Genomic DNA, 19,202 nt, shown 5'->3' with positions numbered 1-19,202 from the left:
CTCGGCACGTGTGTGTGTGTGTGTGTGTGTGTGTGTGTGTTTGCATCAGTTCACTTTTTCTCCTCCCCTCTCTGGCTCCCCCTGGCTCCTTTTCTTTTTTCCAAATTTCATTCATAAAATGCAGCAGCACCACTCCACCATTTTCACTCTACCCTCATGTTGCTGGGCAACTGCAGCACAAAAGGGAGGGGGCTGTCTGCTCTCACCCATTTTATCTCTTCTTAGGTAAGGGACTAACTCCTGTTCGTCTGTTACCTCTGCTTCGCACATGTCTGCAGTGTTTAGCAAAATCTGAATGGCTTTAAGTAGAGGACCGGTTACAGTACTGGGGGCTTGTTCATTGCAAAATGGTTGACAACAGAATCCATATGACTGCCCTCTAATAGCTGCTCATAGTAGATGTCAAATCACGAATCACGCTATATAGAAAGTAGTTTGTTCCAACATCTCAACTCAAGTGTGTGTTTTCTGGTAATATTGGGTGGACAACATGAGCTACTGGAAATAACAGACAATGAAAACAAGTGAGCTGTAGTTTTAAAAACCACCATGTGCAGTGGTACAGGGGCTTTCAGAAGTCACTGAGATGTCACATAAATAGGTAGGGAGTAAAGTTTAACAAAGCTGATGTATTAGTAGTTTGGGCCTGTTTAAGTATACCTGTTTCTGTCACTAAAAGTTAGTCATGATCACAAAACAAAACAATGTGTTGTAATTATGAAAAGAGTCAAATTAGAGATGAGTGAACATGTTGACTTATCTGATAATTATGACTGAGTCTAACTTTTTGGCTGATTTAGACTCATCTCAAAATTTCAAATTAGTACCTCACAATCTTTTTGTTTATTTCGTCATTTTGACTTACCACTGTTATTTTATCATCATGACAAACCTTTCTTTTTTTTTTTTTCTTTTCTTTTAGTGGCAATGGGCTTCCTTAAAAGTATGTAAGCTGTATTGCCCTATTATGATGGTGCCAGACCCAGCAGGGGCTGTAGGGATCCCCTATTGATAGCATCAACCTGGAAAATTTGGATTTACATTTACACAATCTCAAATTATTATTGAAATCAGATATTCAGATGCAAATCTATGTGTTCCTTTTGAGGACGATGATAATAAGGGGCCCTCGGGCCTTTGCCACACTCCCCCTGTAGGTAGTCCAGGTGTAGGGAGAAGAGGACAGCGTGCAGTCGTTGCTGCATAGACAGACGGTGTGTGTGGCTCTGCGTGCTGTCACCGACTGTTCAAAGATTGTCTCTACCGTCCTGTGATTGATCCAGTTACCACCAGCTTCTCTCCTCCTCCCGTGCACGGCTGTCTGCGATCTGTTCTGAAGCCCTGCCAGCCGGACCGCGCTGCGCGTGCGCCACATTCTGACCAACATTTCTAAAAATAGCTCGCGGTTGACGTCACTCAGCCAAACGTGTATCAGTCGCTCGGCCGAGGGGGGGGGAGGGTTTTTTTTTTTTTTTTTTTTGGGGGGGGGGGGGCAGGCCTGTCACCCGCTGCTGACAGCCAATAGACATCCTCTCATCCACTGAGATTCCCACGGTACTGCCACCCCAAGCCAATGGAGGAGAGGACGCGGGGAAAGTGGGCGCGCCGCGGACGTCGTCGGGAGGAAAATAATCGGTGACGCTCCCCGTGCTTATTTTTTGTAGGGCGGCGGGACGCTGCCGTTTTTGATGGATTGCAACAGGCCAATCGGAGCGCTCCGTCCGAGGGCGCTGAAGCGAGTCGGCCAATCCGCTGCCCAGTTCCACCTGTCAATCCTCCCCGGTTCTGACGAGGGGGCGGGACGTTCGCTCGACTGTAGTTCCGTCATCCCGCTCGTCTCCGAGGCTACAGGGGGCCAATGTTGATCTGGACCAGTTCCCGTCGGTGTCGGACCCCGCCGAGGTTTAATTTTTAAAAGCTGGGTTCGTTAACGAAACGTGACAGGCTTTCGTTTGAGAATAGTGCATTCCCGCCTCGATATCGCTGTTTTTTTTTTTTTTTTTTGGAGCTGGGGGAGAGGTGGGGAGCCGGGGGGCCTCGCTCGCGGGGGCTGCAAGGAGGGACAGAAGACTGGATCCTCCGTGTTCAGGCCAACTGCGCCGAGCTCGGCCTGACGGTCCAGCGAAGCCCCACTCACCGAGACACCAGAACGACAGCTCCCCGTGGATTTAAGCTCGATATCGGCCACCGGCTGTTGATGACCGTGGAGTGAGAGAGCCCGCTGCTCCATCCTGTCTCGCCGTGGCACCGCATCAGCAGCTGCCGGGGCTTTAACGATCAAGACGTCGGAGTTAACGTTTGCTACAGCTGGATTTAGGAAACACCGTTCAGACCCAGTCGAGCTCAGACGGGCGTGAGAGGGCTGCAGGGCGGCCGAAAGCCACGGATCGCCCGTTGACAGGTTGTCATCATGGGCAACGCGCCCACGGCCAGAAAGGGCAGCGAGATGGAAAGCGGTGGGTAGCGTCGCCAGTACACATCACTCGTGAGCAGCACCTGACATACAGCCTCATGAAATGATCCGAGTCGATGTCATACAGCAGCCTATGTGTTACCTTACATAACGTGCCGTACACTCTTGATTAGAGGCCTATTCCTGCTTTCTAGTTCGTTAAGATCTACCGGTACGTCCATGACGAGTCCTTTTGTGCAAACGCATTTCCTCGTCTCACGCAAGCTCATGAACACATATTGCAAATATTTAAATCCAAGAAAATAGTGTTCACTGCTCCAAAAGAATAAATAAAGGGACCACTTCCTCACAACACATCCTAGATCTGGATGAATGAAATCATCCAGTTGAAAATCTGTATTCATTACATAGTAAACAAAATAACATAAGGATGATCAGTGGAAATCAAAATCACTATCCCATGGAGGTCTGGATTCAGAATCATACTCCAAATAAAAGTGGAAAAGACAGATCACAGGCTGATTCAACTTCTTCAAAATGAGGCTCAGTTGTGTGTGTGTGTGTGTGTGTGTGTGTGTGTGTGTGTGTGTGTGTGTGTGTGTGTGTGTGTGTGTGTGTGTGTGTGTGTGGCCTCCACGTGCCTGTATGCACTCCCTACAACGTCTGTCTGGGCATGCTCCTGATGAGAGCACGGATGTTCTCCTGAGGGATCTCACAGACCAGGATCAGGGTGTCAGTCAATTTCTGGACAGTCTGTGGTGCAACGTGGTGTCAGTCGATGGAACGAGACATGATGACCCACAGGTGCTTGACTGGATTCAGGTCTGTGGAACGGCTAGGCCGGTCCATAGCATCAACGTCTTCATCATGCAGGAACTGCTGACACACTCCAGCCACATGAGGATTAGCATTGTTATGCATCAGAAGGAACCCAGGGCCCACTGCACCAGCATATGTTCTTACAGTGGGTCCTCTGGGACATCATGTCTCGATCCATCCACTGACGATACATCCCACCATAGACTGTCCAGGAGTTGACTGATGCCCTAATCCAGGTCTGGAAGGAGATCCCTCAGGCGAACAACCGTCGTCTTATCAGGAGCATGTCCAGATGTTGTAGGAAGTGCGTACAGGGAGGCCACACACACACTACTGAACCTCATTTTGAATTGTCTGAAGGAATTTCCACAGAAGTTGAATCAGCCTGTGATCTGTCTTTTCCACTTTTATTTTGTGCATCATTTGGAACCCAGACCTCCATGGGATTATGATTTTGATTTCCAGTATTTTGTTCTCAACACATTCCACTATGTAATTAATAAAGATTTTCAACTGGAAGATATCATTCATTGAGATCTAGGATGTGTTGTTTAAGTGTTCCCTGTATTTGAGCAGTGTGTGTATATATAGCTGAAATCATAGTCTTTGTTCAAACAAGCTGTTCGGTTTTGCACAGTTTTGATTTCATTTGAGGTAGGATGAAGCAGGATGGAGTGCTGTTTCCATAGCCAGCTCACAGAGCAGCTTACAAGTGTAAGCTGCAATTATCTTGGCATCTTCACCGTACTGAATTATTGGCAAGATTCCAACAATCTATGTGTCAGAAATTTCCCAAACACTCGAGGCCTGCTGCTCGACTCCTTTGGAAAGAGATGCTACTGAAAATGTGTGTGGGTGAGCCGAACGTGATCTTTGTGGGCACTGTTTTGTTTGGTGGACCAATAAAGGTCTGTCTGTCTGCTGTACTCTATGTTTCATGTGAGTTTACTGTCATGCAGACACTTGAGACTACATGCTAATTCCAAGAGGCCTCTGGACTGGTGTGTTCATTGCTACAGTTATTTACTACGGCTGTCGATTTCACCATGGTATAAATAGAACAGGTGCAAATAAAACATTTCTTTCAGCAGTGTGGCATAATGAGTATCTTATGCTGAAATGAAAGCTCTGAGTATATGATCCAGTATCACAGCACCACATCTCTGTTCTCCACCGTGGTTTGACAGTGGTTCAATGTTTTGCTCTGCTATCTGAAATATTTAAATCCTCAGGTAAATGTTAACATGTGCTATATACTTGTACTCAAAGCTAACTGCATTTCCTTTGGTCATTTTTGCTTTAGTCATACCACAGTGATTACCTATTTGACCTCCCTGTAGCAAGACAGACAGAAATCCAGACTATTACTCCCTAATATGATTCAAGCTTCAAAAACACCACCAAACACTCAGTAGCATCTTTCATTAGACTGACTGTCAAATTCCCTCTTTTTACAAACTTCACACCTGCAGCTGGTTCCAGATTTCAGGTTTTTCTGTCAAAATATTTGTGTCAGGTTTCACCTGTCATAACTTTCAGTGTTAATTATTATTTTCTTTTGGATTTTAGAAAATTCCCTCCAGAAACAATTATAAATATATATATATATATATAAATATAAAATTGTAAAAATGGTTTCCCAGTGTTGCGTAGTAATGCTCACCATTAGGGCTGTACCATATTATATCACCCACACCATATAGTGATAACAGTGGATTTTTAATATCAATATATATTGATGGAATAACTGTATGGTTTGCGAGGTACTATAACATGAGCATCTCAAATGTGCCTACAAACCCAACAAGAAGGAAGAAGGCCGAGCTAGAGGACCCTGATGATGAGCTAATTCTGTAAAAACAGAGCTTTCTATGTCATTTGGAAATAGTTCAGCAACAAACCAGATGTGAATCAAACATCTGTGCAAGTTATGTCAGAAACCTATAACCAACAAACTGTGGAAATGTGTCTCAAATGACCTTAACCATATACTCCTTTCCACTGTCAGTGGTCCTCCCTACAATAAAAAAACACTGTTATGAACAAATGCTTGTTGACAATGTTATAGAAAAACAAGCATCTTGTTACATATATTCTGTGTCAGTGCAGGATTTACGGCCTGAAAACTCCTCCCTGTACTAAATAATGCAACTTTAGCTACAATGCTACTTAAAGCTGTAATATGTAACCTTCATCAAATACTTGCTTCTTCTTTTGTAGAAATATACTCCAAAACCTAATCTTAATGTAGACAGCAGATAAAAAAAAATCTTTATTTAGCATCTTCTTTAGCATCTTCATTTATTGTACTTTAACAACGGTCTGAAATGCTAGGCCGAGCGTAGTGAGTGTAGCAGAGGAGGAGGAGCAAGATCTGGGTTAAGCAAATCAGGTTGACCTGGTGCCATGCTAAGAAATTTGTTATTCTAAAGTTTGATAATCTACATTTAGTCATTTGGCAAATGCTTTTATCCAAAGCAACTTATAACTGTACTGGAGGTAGGCCACAGGCACATTGGAGGGTGGCCATGTTACCACTACACTATCCATCTGCTGCTGGATTATGGTTAAGAACAACAATATGACTAGTTCAAGTACAGTTTATGTTTAGGTAGTGGCTGCACATAAAGGTCAGCACAACAGAGTTCACCAAATTTAAAAAATTTAAAAACTTCCGTTGTTGCTCCAGCTCTGCTTCGGGTGTTGCAAACATTTGTGCAGAGCTGCAGCAGCACACCACCTGCATCACAGCTGCGAGGTATGCTCAAAAATGCACATTTTCTCCGATTATGCAGGCATAATCAACACACAGAAAAGATTTCTCATATTATTTGTGGTAGATGTAAGCACAATATTTAATTGAGGCCCCAATAAATTTTAATTTATAACTATATAATTGGGTCAGTCCAAGTGGCAGAACCTGTATACTGCATAGCTGAAAGCAGATTAGTATCTTTATGCATCTCATCCCTGTCTTAAATAAATAGTAAATATTCTGGCATATTGGCAGTTCACACTGAAAGAGGGATGTGAGCAGCGTGTACTCAAGCAGCATTTCAGTGAGTCCATACTGACTTTGACCTCTCCTCTGTCATCAAAACAGCAGTTTGTGTGTCTGTCTGTCAGCAAGACAGCAGACAAACTATCTAGCTTTACTGGACATAGTTTTCATGTCAGCGCAGCAGAAACATTCAGGAATGATAACCAGTAATTCTCTCTGTGCTGCAGAGAGTGGGTAAAGTGAAACCAGAAAGCTCACAGTGACACGGGGACTCAGGTCAGTCATCGTACTATAGATACCTGCAAAAAGTTGCAACTGCTTTTAAATATATCACGCTTCACCAAACGGTTCAGGGGTAAAAAAAAAAAAAAAAAGACTTGAAGAGGTAAAAAAACATATTGAGATATATGATGATATAAAAAGGTTCTCTATTTTTTCACTCTGCACAGACACACACCACTAAAGCCTTTCTTCTGTAAACACTGGTGGCTTTTGTCTTCCACAGTCAAGGAATTCCTTGCTAAAGCCAAAGAGGACTTCCTCAAGAAGTGGGAGAATCCTGCACAGGTTAGTGAGAGCATGTATGTGTGTTCATATTGTTTAACCTGACAGGAATGTTACATACTGTTCTGTTACATACTGTTCTGTTTCTGTTGTGTACCTAAACATACTTAAATGATGAAATAAACCAAGTAGTTACTAAATATGTCAGTTTTAATACTGAATTCTAAATTGAAATCCTCTTCAGATGATATGGTGATAGTGACTTATTGTTTCACAAATACATATTGTCCGAGTTAATTTTAAAGCTAAAAAATAGTCAATAAAAATTAAACTGATGGTGATTGTATGTTCTCATGATATTAATTGTAATTACAGAAAAAATGATTAGATCAATGCATTGGTTATTTTCACATTTTATATTGATAAAGCTACTGATCATGACTTCTCTGTCGTAAGTTGTAAAAAAAAAAAAAAAAGCTATGCAATTATTTGGAATTTTGTGATTTTTTCTGCATAAATTGGTCATGAAATGTGCTCTGATCTTCACCACAGTCAGAAATATCAGTATATAATGTGTAAGCTGGCAAAACGCAAGCATGATCGTTTATGTCTTTATTGAACACACCCATTAAACATACAGAGTTATGGTGGAAGAAATTATTAGCAACAGCTTTTAATAACTGGTCGAGCCACCACCAATCTGCCATTCGGAGTGACCCAGACACTCAACCCAGCAGAGATCCTGTAGAATGAGCTCATGAGAGCCATTCACACCAGACATACTAAGAATATGTCTGAGCTGAAGCAGTTCTCTGAGAAAGAACAGTCCAAAAGATGGTTCCACACTGTTACCATTACTTTTTCCACCATCACTCTGTGTGTTTAATGGTTGTGTTCAGTAGAGACTTGAAATATCATGACTGTTCACCTTAGAAATATCTAATATTAGTTTGTTGAGATTTTTGATTTTGATGAAGATCAGATCTCATTTCATGACCAATTTATACAGAATCCAGGAAAGCAGGGCCATTACTTATTTTCCACTATAAGACACTGCTGATATGACCATGTGGCAGCTTGTGACACAGCTGTAAACTGTGTAGATGATTTTGATGTGGATACATTTCACACACTTGGCTAATAGTATACAATATGAAGTAGTACAGTACAGTACACACACGCAAATGTATTCTCATGCATTAGATACATATTTAGAGCTTGCATATATGCATACATGTATAAAAATACACATGATATTAATGCAGGGCACATTTACAAAATCGGAATTAACTTCCTATACCACATCCCCCACCATTTCGTTTTAATAAAAATCTTCTAACCCTATTTGCTTTGTTCAGAACACTGCTTGCCTGGAGCAGTTTGAGAGGTTGAAAACCCTGGGAACAGGCTCATTTGGCCGTGTTATGCTGGTGAGGCACAGAGAAACAGGACAGCATTATGCCATGAAGATCCTGAACAAGCAGAAGGTTAGTCTGGGTCAGCGGTCAGGGGGAGCACACTGGTTTGGAGGGAGTTTAAGTGTGTCTGTCAACTAAATTAACCATATATATATATATATATATATATATATATATATATAAAAATATATATATATATAGTATCTCAGATCTATGTGTCCATCTTAGTTGAGTTGAGTTAAGTTGGCACCTTCCTCTGTTTTTTTATTTTATTTAGTGTACTGTATTGAAAAGCTCTTTATATTTATAATAATATTTCAACTTTGCAGTTTATTGTTAAACAACAGGGTCTCGCTGACTGCTGGAGAAGAGCAGTTGATGTGATTGGCCATGATGCCATCTGTTCAGATTGTGTACTGTATCTCAACCCCCAATGTATTCACCCTGTTTAAGCCACTTCAACCAGTCAGTGTCACCAAAAGAGGAACAATTTGTTGGTAACACCTATGTTCACCTATTTCTCGGGTTTCTGCTGGTGTTATCCTTTTTTCCTGTTTTACAAGAGTTCATTTAGTCAAGCATCATAGTTGCAAAAAAAAAGTCAATTTGCAATTTTATAGTTTTCTGGATTAATTGCAGTGATAAAATGTGATTTGATCTTGATTTTAAGTCCTAAATATAATTAAACCATTTTAATGTCTTTATAGAACATACTCCTTAAACAGAAAGTGGAAAAAGTAAGAGTTTTTTAATAACAGGTTGATACACCTTTGTCAGCAGTAATCTTAAGCAAGTGTTTCATAGTTGTGGATTAAACCTGTATAATGTTCATGTCATAAAGGGAAACACAAACCAACATGAATACATCCACACAGTGAGGTACAGTGAGGTGAGAATCACAATTTGAGTCTTCTATGCTGCCACTGGGCCTGGACAGCTTGGCATTATGGACAGAAAAATTATTATTAGGGTTGGAGGGGTTGTCCACCAGTTAAAGCCCAGAAGATGTTGGGTGATGCAGCAGGACAATGACCTTAAACATCAAAGTAAATCTACTACAGAAAAGCTAAATAAAATCCACCTATTGGAGAGGCTCAGTCAGAGTCTAGACCCCAACCTAATAGGGATACTGTGGAATGACCTTAAAAGAGGTGCTCACTACAAACGTCCTAAGACTATGGCTGAGGTGAATGAATCCAGAATGGTGCAAACAGGTGGTTCAACCAGTTAGGAAAGAGTATTGTTCAAACATTTTTTTGAACGCATTTGAATGCAATTTATATCTAACACCAGTATTACTTGTTTCTTTGGAAATAGAAATAAAGTTTTGTGTCTTTATCAGCAAAAATTAAGAGAGAGACCAATAGCTGTCCATTTGTATACTAAAAAGACACTGCCCTGATCAAATGTTTCGTTTAGTTTGTTGGTTTTTGTTAATACCTATGACTTACGTAAGTTCAGTTTCAGTTTATTATTTGATACAATCTGCCTTTTCTTTCTTTGTCTCTGTCGCGCCTTTCAGGTGGTGAAGCTCAAGCAGATAGAGCACACTCTGAACGAGAAGAGGATTCTTCAGGCTGTCAGCTTTCCTTTTCTGGTGCGGTTAGAGTACTCGTTCAAGGTATGCAGAATTTGTGTGTGTGTGTGTGTGTACAAGCCTGTGTGTTGTTGTGTCCTGAACATGGGGGACTGGTGAATTGAAAAAGTTTTATCCCACCCCATCCATTTGTCTCCTGGCAAGTAAGCTGTTAAGTACTTGCCCACCACAATATGTTGAAATATGTACTGCTCAGCTTTTTTCACCATCAACTGCTGGCTTATGGGTTCATGAGCTGTCTGGCATGATATATGTATGCCATGTCCTTCCAAAAGAACAACCATCTCTTTAGCACTAAACGATCAGGCCTGTATGGTAGAGTGACGGAAACCACTCCTCCCTCAAGAGGCACATGACAGCCAGCCTGGAGTTTCCCAAAAGGCACATGAAGGACTCTCAGACCCTGATAAACAAGATTCCCTGATCTGATGAAAAAAGGATTGAACTATTTGATCTGAATGCCAAATATTTGGATGAAACTAGGCACCGTTTACCACCTGGCCAATATCATCCCTACAGTGAATCATGGTGGTGGCAGCATAATGCTGTGGGGATGGGTTTCAGCGTCAAGAACTGGGAAACTAGTCAGGATTGAGGGACAGATGAATGCAGCAATGTACAGAGACATCCCTGACGAAAACCTGTTTCGGAGCGCTCTGAACCTCAGACCGGGGCAGCGGTTCAGCTTTCAATGGAACAATGACCCTAAGCACACAGCCAAGATAACAAAGGAGTGGCTACGGGACAACTCTGAATTCCCTTATGAGACCCAGTTAGAGCCCAAACTTGAACCCGATTGAACATCTCTGTAGAGATCTGAAAATGGCTGTGCACCAACGCTCCCCCCACAAGAATGGGAAAAACATAAATAGGGGTGCCAAGCTTGTGAAAACACTTAAGGCTGTAGTTGGTGCTAAAGGTTCTTCAACAAAGTATTGAACAAAGGCTGTGAATACTTCTGTACATGTGATATTTTTATTCTTTTCTTTTCTCTATTTTGTAGATGCACTGTAACTGAGCCTAGTTAGTTACTATGTGAAGGTTTGTAGTTGTGGTTATGGAACATCAGCAAGCCAATAATTTGTACTAATAGTTTGTCCTTCATGCAGCCCTTCTCTGCAGACATTCTGTAGATTTAACAAGGTACCTATGTATGTATGAGTGTATGCTTACGTACACCATTACACCTTTGGTGATCAGCAGCAGAACTCTCACTTAACAACAACATTGCCTAATCGTATGACTGCTGTATGTTTATTATTATTTAACTCTTGGTATCTTAATACCTGTCACAATGTATGATGGAAAAATACAATTTGTGAGAGTGAAGTGCTTGTCAGCTACACACACAAACCTATGTCTTCTTAAACTTTTTACTCTCGTAGTCTTTCTTTGTCAGTGGCTGGTTGTAGCCGTGCAGAGTAGCTGAGCTGATGGCCATTCTCCAGTTAAGGCTTTATTCAGGTTAAGCTGTTTAGATGCCCCAGGATTGAATATCCTTGATGCCTCAAATAAACCTATTAGCAGAATATTCCTGTCCACGTGCGTCGTCTAGCACACAGATGACAGAGTAAACAACACACACGTATTAGCAGCTTGGTTTGAGTTATGCCACAGTAACTTGGTATTTGCTGGCATCAGCTGAGAAACGGGTTAAGAATGAAAGCATCTATGATATGATAAAGCTATTATTATTAAACTCTATCAAAAGGTCTAGTGAAGGTGATTTCCAAATGTTGTTAGCAGATTCATTCCTAGTGACCCACAGTTTACTTCTTCCATGTTGTACAGTTGCCCATCCCACGTGTATGTGTGCACGTCTGGAGTGTAGAGCTGAAACACACTGTTAGTATGTGTTCTTGATTGAATGTCACTAACAGACCCTCTGTCTTCCCCAGGACAACACTAACCTCTACATGGTGATGGAATATGTACCAGGTGGAGAGATGTTTTCCCATCTACGGAGAATTGGCAGATTTAGGTTGGTGCCTGTATATAGCATAGAGTTTACAGCACAGAAGCACTTTATATGTACAGTAAATAAAGAAGTAAATTGTGGAGCTCTAAATTCAGCTTCTCCTATTTTCCATTCTCTTGTCTGTGTTCAGATCTGGTTTAGAGCTTCTTTTTTCACTGTTCATCTCTATTCTGTTCTTTTCCGCACAGTCCACTAAACTGCTTTACTTTTGTCCCTCTCCCTGTGAATGTGTGTCCATGTGGGGGTGTGTGTGCCTGTGAACAGTGAGCCTCACGCTCGGTTCTACGCTGCTCAGATTGTTCTGACCTTTGAGTACCTGCATGCTTTGGATCTGATCTACAGAGACCTGAAACCTGAAAACCTGCTCATAGACCAGCAGGGCTACATACAGGTAAATAATCCTGATTCAGGATTTTAAAAACAAATAAATTACTTACTTAAAACGTTGTTGGCTAATAGCACTTGATTTTTTAGGAATTAAAGCATGTAAAAACGTAAAAGTAGAAAACATCAATGCTATAAAAAAACAGTTGAAATTCTTATTTATGAAGTATAACATCAGATAACTCTGAGTTGATCCTGCTCGATTTGCTGATTATCTGTTTATTGTAGTGTGGAAAATGTTGACGAAATGTAATAATTAAAACTCTTTTATTTGAGATTCACATAATATTTGAAAATATGCTGTTGATGTTGGCATTTGGCTCAAAGCACAGCTTCTCAGTGCAGCTAAGCAGTGTCTAAGAAGTGAAGCTAGTCATGTCATGTGTCATCACATAACAAAACACAGACCACTGACGACTACAGTATTGAATATTCTGAAAAATGGAAATCTGCAATTTAATATAATGGTGTTTGCCCCATCACTGACTCTGTGATGTCACGCAGCCATAGAAGTGTCTAAAAATAAACAGCCTGATATGCACAAGTGCAAAAATGGCGGAGGTGTGTGCAATTATCTGTATTCGCTGAAGGTGGGGAGGAATCTTGTAGCGCAGAGTGTGTCGCACTCTAGTGGTGAACAGTCAAATGACAACTGGTGAGAAAATTCCTCTCTTTTTTTATTTGGTTCAACTCGGCCAGGCTCTCTGAGAGTATACCTCATTATTTCTTATTTATTTTTTATTATTGATTTATTCATTATTACCTCACCCACTTCCTCATTGTCTTCGTCATTGTTTTCCTCTCCCAGGTGACAGATTTTGGCTTTGCCAAACGTGTAAAGGGCCGGACCTGGACACTGTGTGGCACCCCAGAATATCTAGCCCCAGAAATTATTCTCAGCAAGGTGAGCATGCATTGCTTATTCTTTACATCTGTGAGAATTGTCAACAACATTTCTTTTCATAATGAGACATTCGGCATTTGAAACAAAAAGTGACATCAGTTCAGCAAAACATTATTGATGTGTTATCATGTCGATGGTGTTTATTTTATCTGCTTCATATGCTGTTCTGTCTATCCTATCATATAATCATAGATTTCATACCACGGATCAATAGTTTTATAAATGTATTAATATTGTGTTATTAATATGAGCTTCAATAGTAACTAGTTACTTATCACAGAGTAACCAAATAAATGTTGTAGAGTAAAGGTACAATATTTGCCTCTGAAATGTAGCACAGTATGTAAAATAGAAATACCCTAAAACTGTAGTTAAGTACAATATGTAAGAAAATGTAATTAGTTACTTTTCACCACTGAATTTTCTGCGCAGGCTTTATGGACTCAATGTTAATTTGAGTTGGCAATATAGCAACACATGTCATTATCTCAGAAATACAGATTCAAAGCAAAATGTTTTCTGCTAGAGCACACAGTAAAAACTAGCTTAGCTATATACATTTACACATTTACACATTTACATTTATTCATTTGGCAGATGCTTTTATCCCTAGTGACTTACGAGTCATGTACAAACCAAGCAAATATCTTGGCCAAAAAGAGACAACCTTTAAATTAGAGTGCTCTAGAAAGAGCTGTTTCAGGTTCATGGGGTATAAGTGCAGGATTTACTTAAATTTTTTTTTAGGGTAGACTTCAGTTTTGAGCAAGTTTTTGAAAGTTGAGGGTGAGGCAGTTCAGTGCGCAGAGGTGGGTAGGTGGTTCGACAGAGCTGAAAAGTTTTTATAAATGTGTCCAGAAGCCAGTGGCATGCTATGTTAAGTATTCACACTTGACAGCGTATCTGTGTTTAGTGAACAAAGCAGTCGTCTTTAACTGTTTCTTGTCTTTTCTTCACCTTCATCCACAAGGGGTATAACAAAGCAGTAGACTGGTGGGCGCTGGGCGTACTCGTCTATGAGATGGCAGCAGGATACCCACCTTTCTTTGCTGACCAACCCATTCAGATCTATGAAAAGATTGTATCAGGAAAGGTGAGTGTGACTCTGATTACTGCTCCGTGCTACACACAGTAAATGGCTGTGTTAGACATTGGAAAATCGTCTGAAGATTAATAATGATACAACTCAGGTCCTTATTTGTGCCTCTGCCAGTCTTGTCACCAAAGTGCAGGAACAGCTTGGTTTTCATTTGTCATCTGGGACAATCCTCAGTCAGCCTCACTCGCCAGATCTTAGTGTCATTTTGGACCAGGATCAGACTGTGGACCAGCATGTAAAGTGTTGGACTCCTTTGTTCTTTTTTCCAATTAAAGAAACTGAGACCTGTGGTGTCTCAGGCTGAGATGGAGATAATTATCTGTGCTTTTATCTCATCCTGTCTAAATTATTTCAGCTCTCTCTTCACGTTTCATAGCAAAACATCTCAGGTTTTGTAAGTGGTCCAGAATGCTCTGCTGGCATCTTTACACTAGCTCCCAATTAAATGCAGAATTCAATTCAAGACAGATGATGTCATTTTCAGAGCCCTACATGGTCACTATACATCTTCTGCCCCTTTATTATACCAGAAAGTCTTTAAACCCTGATCAGGGTTTGCTTCCTTGCTCTCGAATCCTCTTGTTGGACTTAACGTCTGTGAACTCTGAGCAGCTCAAGTTTCACCTGTCTAGATGAGAATTTGAGAAACATCAGAGTAGTCTACTAGTAGTAGACAGTGTTTTAATCTATTATTTTTATATACACTCTGTACTGTATGTATGTCTTCTTTTTGTCCATTATTTTTACAGGTGCTGTATCCATAAATGTTACTGTCTTTCTTAAGTTTCTACATCTACAAAGTGGTTTTATGTTAACACATATTTAGAAATAAATACATATTATACATATTATACATGTTATACATGTTCATCTCTGGGTTCAAGTCAGTTATCTGTGCAACTGATAACTAAAAGAACATCCCTTTATTTAGTGTTGCCGTTGCTTTCTTATAATGCAAATTCATATTGCATGTATCATTTCTTCTCTAATTTTCCAAACAAATCTACTCATGGCAGTGTTATTTCTTTCTGGCAGAGCATTTTCATTTTCAGTAGAACCTAAAAGTCAGTATTAATCAGAATAATTTCAAGCTGCAATCCTTAACTTCTTGAAGCAGAAAAGCTGTTTTGTTACATGGAAAGCTATACCACTACAGTAAATCAAAACATAAAAAAGCTAAGTTTGAAAAAATAGTCATCAGGATACATATAATATAATATAATATAATATAATATAATATAATATAATATAATATAATATAATATAATATAATATAATAAAATTTTTTAATATATATATTTATGTAGTCAGATGCCTGACCACATCTCAGACCTTTAATGGAAGACTGATTTGCTCATCTCATTGTTTTCTGTCTCAGGTGCGTTTCCCATCTCACTTCAGTTCAGACCTGAAGGACCTCCTGAGGAACCTGCTACAGGTGAAAACAAACAGACCACCTATTTTGATGTAGTTTTTAATCAGTGTATTAAAATGTGCATATGAGCGAAACGTCTCGGGTTTCATCACCAGGTGGATCTCACAAAACGTTACGGCAACCTCAAGAACGGCGTCAATGACATCAAGGGGCACAAGTGGTTCGCAACTACTGACTGGATTGCCATCTACCAGAAAAAGGTACAGGAGTACTATACTGTGTACTATACTGTGTGTATATACTGAACAGATGTGCAACTACCCTCTTGTCATGTTTGCCTCTCAACCGGTGTTTTTCACTGTGTGCAGGTGGAAGCTCCCTTTGTCCCCAAGTTCAAAGGACCAGGCGACACCAGCAACTTCGACGACTATGAGGAGGAGGAGATCCGCGTCTCCTTCACTGAGAAATGTGCCAAGGAGTTTGCTGAGTTCTAGAGTTAGAGAGCGACAGAGGAAGAAAGAAGGATGTAGGGAGAGTCAAAGGTAGGCTGGTCAAGTGGGAGACAAAGGAGAGAGCACTGTCTCCTGTCCAATCACAAGCACCAGCTACAAACAGAGGGAAAATGGGATAGAGAAGGGAAAAAGAGCAAGGAGACTGAAAACCAGCAGTGTTGCCTTTTCTGTTGCATTTTATTTATTATTCTGTCTTATTTATAGATCCCTTTATTACGAAGGTGTGCTTCAGATTCATGGGTGTTGGGAACCCCACTAATTTAGAGTTGCCTCTACACATTTTCACCCAAGATCTTCCTTTCTCTATTATTGTTGCATTTATCTTTTCTCCACTTTTGCGCCACATTATAGAGAAATCAGTGAGCCTGTGTGAATCTACAGCAGCCTGTTAGTGAGTACATGAAGCGCACAGAGTCTCGTACAAGTTAAATCCTTGAGCTGCACATACTTCTTCTGTTTAAACTGACAATTGGCTAACTCGCTCTTTCCCTTTTGAGTAAGTACAACATTTAAATGCACACACATTCAGCTTCAATTACTTTACGTTTGCAAGTTTGTCCTAATTTATTTCTTAAATATTTAAACCCCGAACCGCTCGTATCACAGACGATGTTAAGTCACCGGCATGATGAGCCAAAATGGGAAAAACAGAAAAATGAGGCATCGTGTGCTCACCTTAATTTCGGTCAGCGACAGATGACGCTTAAGGGGGGAAAAAAGTCCGCCTACACTTCATCTACACTTCTAACCATTGTTGCATAGGCTATGTGCATATCTACACCGCTCAGTTTTTACATGTTATTAGCTACTAGTGGCGTCGATGATATCATATCATGCTAACAGATGAGGCTAAGGGAACAGAAATATCTCAGTTTTAATGGTGTTTCTAAGGAACACTGTAACATAATGGTATCTCAGGTTTGAACATATCACTTATTAGACATTTTATCAAGATGAATCATTAGGATCAGCAGGTAAAGAAGGTGTGTGACACACTTGCTTATGATATAGAGTAGTTCTGGGAATATAAGGTTCTGGTTAATTAAGAGGAACGGGAGGTTTGGATAGCGTCTTCCGCAGTTTTCCCCTTCCTGAAGATTTGGTTTTTGCTAATAACTCCGGTCTTAAAAGCACCTGCTGTCTCTGCTTAGACCTCACTTGACTAGTTCATTCTGCATGTTGAATCAACCATTTGGCCACTGCTAACTCCAAGGGAAAGAGACCATCTGAGCCAGAGTCCCACAGCTGTTTGACCAGTCATCGATTACAGTCTGCTTTGGCTTCAAGGTCCTCTGTAGAAATCTTTTTATGTCCATCCCCCCCCACCACCCCCCAGCCCACTCCTCTTATCATTTGCAAAGTTGGACCACGGTCCATGTGACATGCTACAGCAACTCTTTCCTCATTTCTGTGTTTAAAATGTAATGTTTTTGTTGTATTTGTTTTTTCATGTGGTGATGACGATAAAATAAAAATGACTGACACACAATTGAACAAGTAGGAAAGGGTACAGCACCCGGAGCTGAATTAAGTGTAATGAAGAGACAAATCTGAGCATGGTATACGACCTGCCTCTTTGAATTATATGACACATAACACTTCAGGTGTTCAATGCCTCCTCAGCTCCTGAGCTATGACGGCAGAGATGTAAGCAGTGCCCAAAACGGTGGTCTTTGTAGAATATGTTCTTTAAAATAAAGTAAAACCAAGTGACACTAGTGTCTGTTTCAAACATTAAATGCCTTCTTTATAGTTGTATCTTAATGTGCCACCATAATGAAGATATTCCAATTTGGTTCATACTGGCGCCTTGGTGTTTCTCTGTCATAATTTAAGACTTTTGATTCACAAGTGAAGTGAGAGAAAGAGTTCCGAAACGGGAAAATACGCCACACATTTTCTGAGAATTACACATTTGTAACGTGTAGTTCCAGGTGTGTATCATTGGTCACGTGGGAGAATATTTAAACTGACTAAATGTGGAGCTGTTTGCAGGTGGGCTAAATGATCTGTTCCAGATTATTTTGCAATCTATAACATTCGAGGCCTATGGCTGGAGCCCCGGGTCCCTATAGAAACACCATTCCTCCCCCTCTCTGTACATTATAAAGAGGAATACTATGCTGGGATGTTACATTGCCTTGGGTTTACTGTGCAGTTATTTAAATAGAAATTAATTTAAATATACATTACGTAAGCACAGAATTGTCTGAATTAATGAAAATCTTAAATGGCCACAAACTGACCATTGATTTAGATTTTCTATTGCATCATCTATGAGACATTGGCAGCAAAAGGCACCAGTATTCTGACTATTAGTCCCTGATACCAGGTGACATGTAATGTAATGGAGTAGTGGGTGAGTGATGCTTATGTAAGACATATTCCCAAAGTTACACTTCCTCAAATTACCACTCACCGATGGCCACATTCAAGTCTTTTGAGGACCCATGGGGAATTTTCCTAACCTGACCAGTCAGTACTTTATATATTCATTATACCACTTCACTACTGGGAACAAACTTTTCATACAGACAGTGGAAACAGCTGAAAAGCTCATTTTATGAATCAGTCTGGAGCCAAACGTGTATTTTCAGAGAGCTGGTGGCAAAAGCTGCAGCTTTGGCTAAATGTAGTCCTCAGCTGCCTTGTTGGTTGTTGTGGTCGAATTTACAATCCGCTTTATCATTATTATTATTATTATTAATATTATTACTCTCATTATTCTTATGATTCGTATCATCATTCTTATTCTTATTGCAATGTTGTAAACCACTTGTTGAGACATTCACATTCGCTGTATTTCCTCCATGTCAAGTTTAATGTTGGCTATATCATCATGGACAAAATGTTATAATACAATATTATTCTGTGTCTCCTCGGTGTTTTTTGCAGTGATCCTCTCGATGCAGGCACAACGCTGGTACATACTGTCGCACTTTTTAGGGAAATGAGACCCCAGTGTAAACCATGTTAACCCCCGCCACACATACACACACACACACACACACACACAGTCATACACACACTGCAAAGGGAAGTGTCTAAAGTCACGGGAACAGTGACATAAAACACGAAGTGTAATATTTTGCAACATGAGTATCATTCCAATAAAGTTTTACTTGTAAAATTCTACGGAATATGTGTGTGTGTGTGTGTGTGTGTGCGTGTGTGTGTGTGTGTGTGTGTGTGTGTGTG

At 40.4% G+C, this 19,202-nt stretch overlaps 1 protein-coding gene across 1 annotated transcript; it reads left to right on the top strand.

The window, feature by feature from the left end:
* Positions 1 to 1,814: 1,814 nt before the first annotated feature.
* Positions 1,815 to 19,104, top strand: prkacab (protein kinase, cAMP-dependent, catalytic, alpha, genome duplicate b). Its single transcript, XM_026360412.1, has 11 exons — positions 1,815 to 2,456; positions 6,739 to 6,800; positions 8,096 to 8,224; positions 9,678 to 9,776; positions 11,651 to 11,733; positions 11,995 to 12,121; positions 12,923 to 13,018; positions 13,989 to 14,111; positions 15,496 to 15,555; positions 15,648 to 15,752; positions 15,861 to 19,104. Exons 1-11 carry the CDS (start codon positions 2,411 to 2,413, stop codon positions 15,984 to 15,986), a joined length of 1,056 nt encoding a protein of 351 aa, XP_026216197.1. The 5' UTR covers positions 1,815 to 2,410; the 3' UTR covers positions 15,987 to 19,104.
* The last annotated feature ends 98 nt before the right edge of the window (positions 19,105 to 19,202 follow it).

The sequence above is a fragment of the Anabas testudineus genome, chromosome 1 (genome assembly GCF_900324465.2).
Source record: "Anabas testudineus chromosome 1, fAnaTes1.2, whole genome shotgun sequence".
In the NCBI taxonomy this organism is placed as follows: Eukaryota; Metazoa; Chordata; class Actinopteri; order Anabantiformes; family Anabantidae; genus Anabas; species Anabas testudineus.
This window is presented reverse-complemented; position numbering and strand designations above follow the sequence as displayed.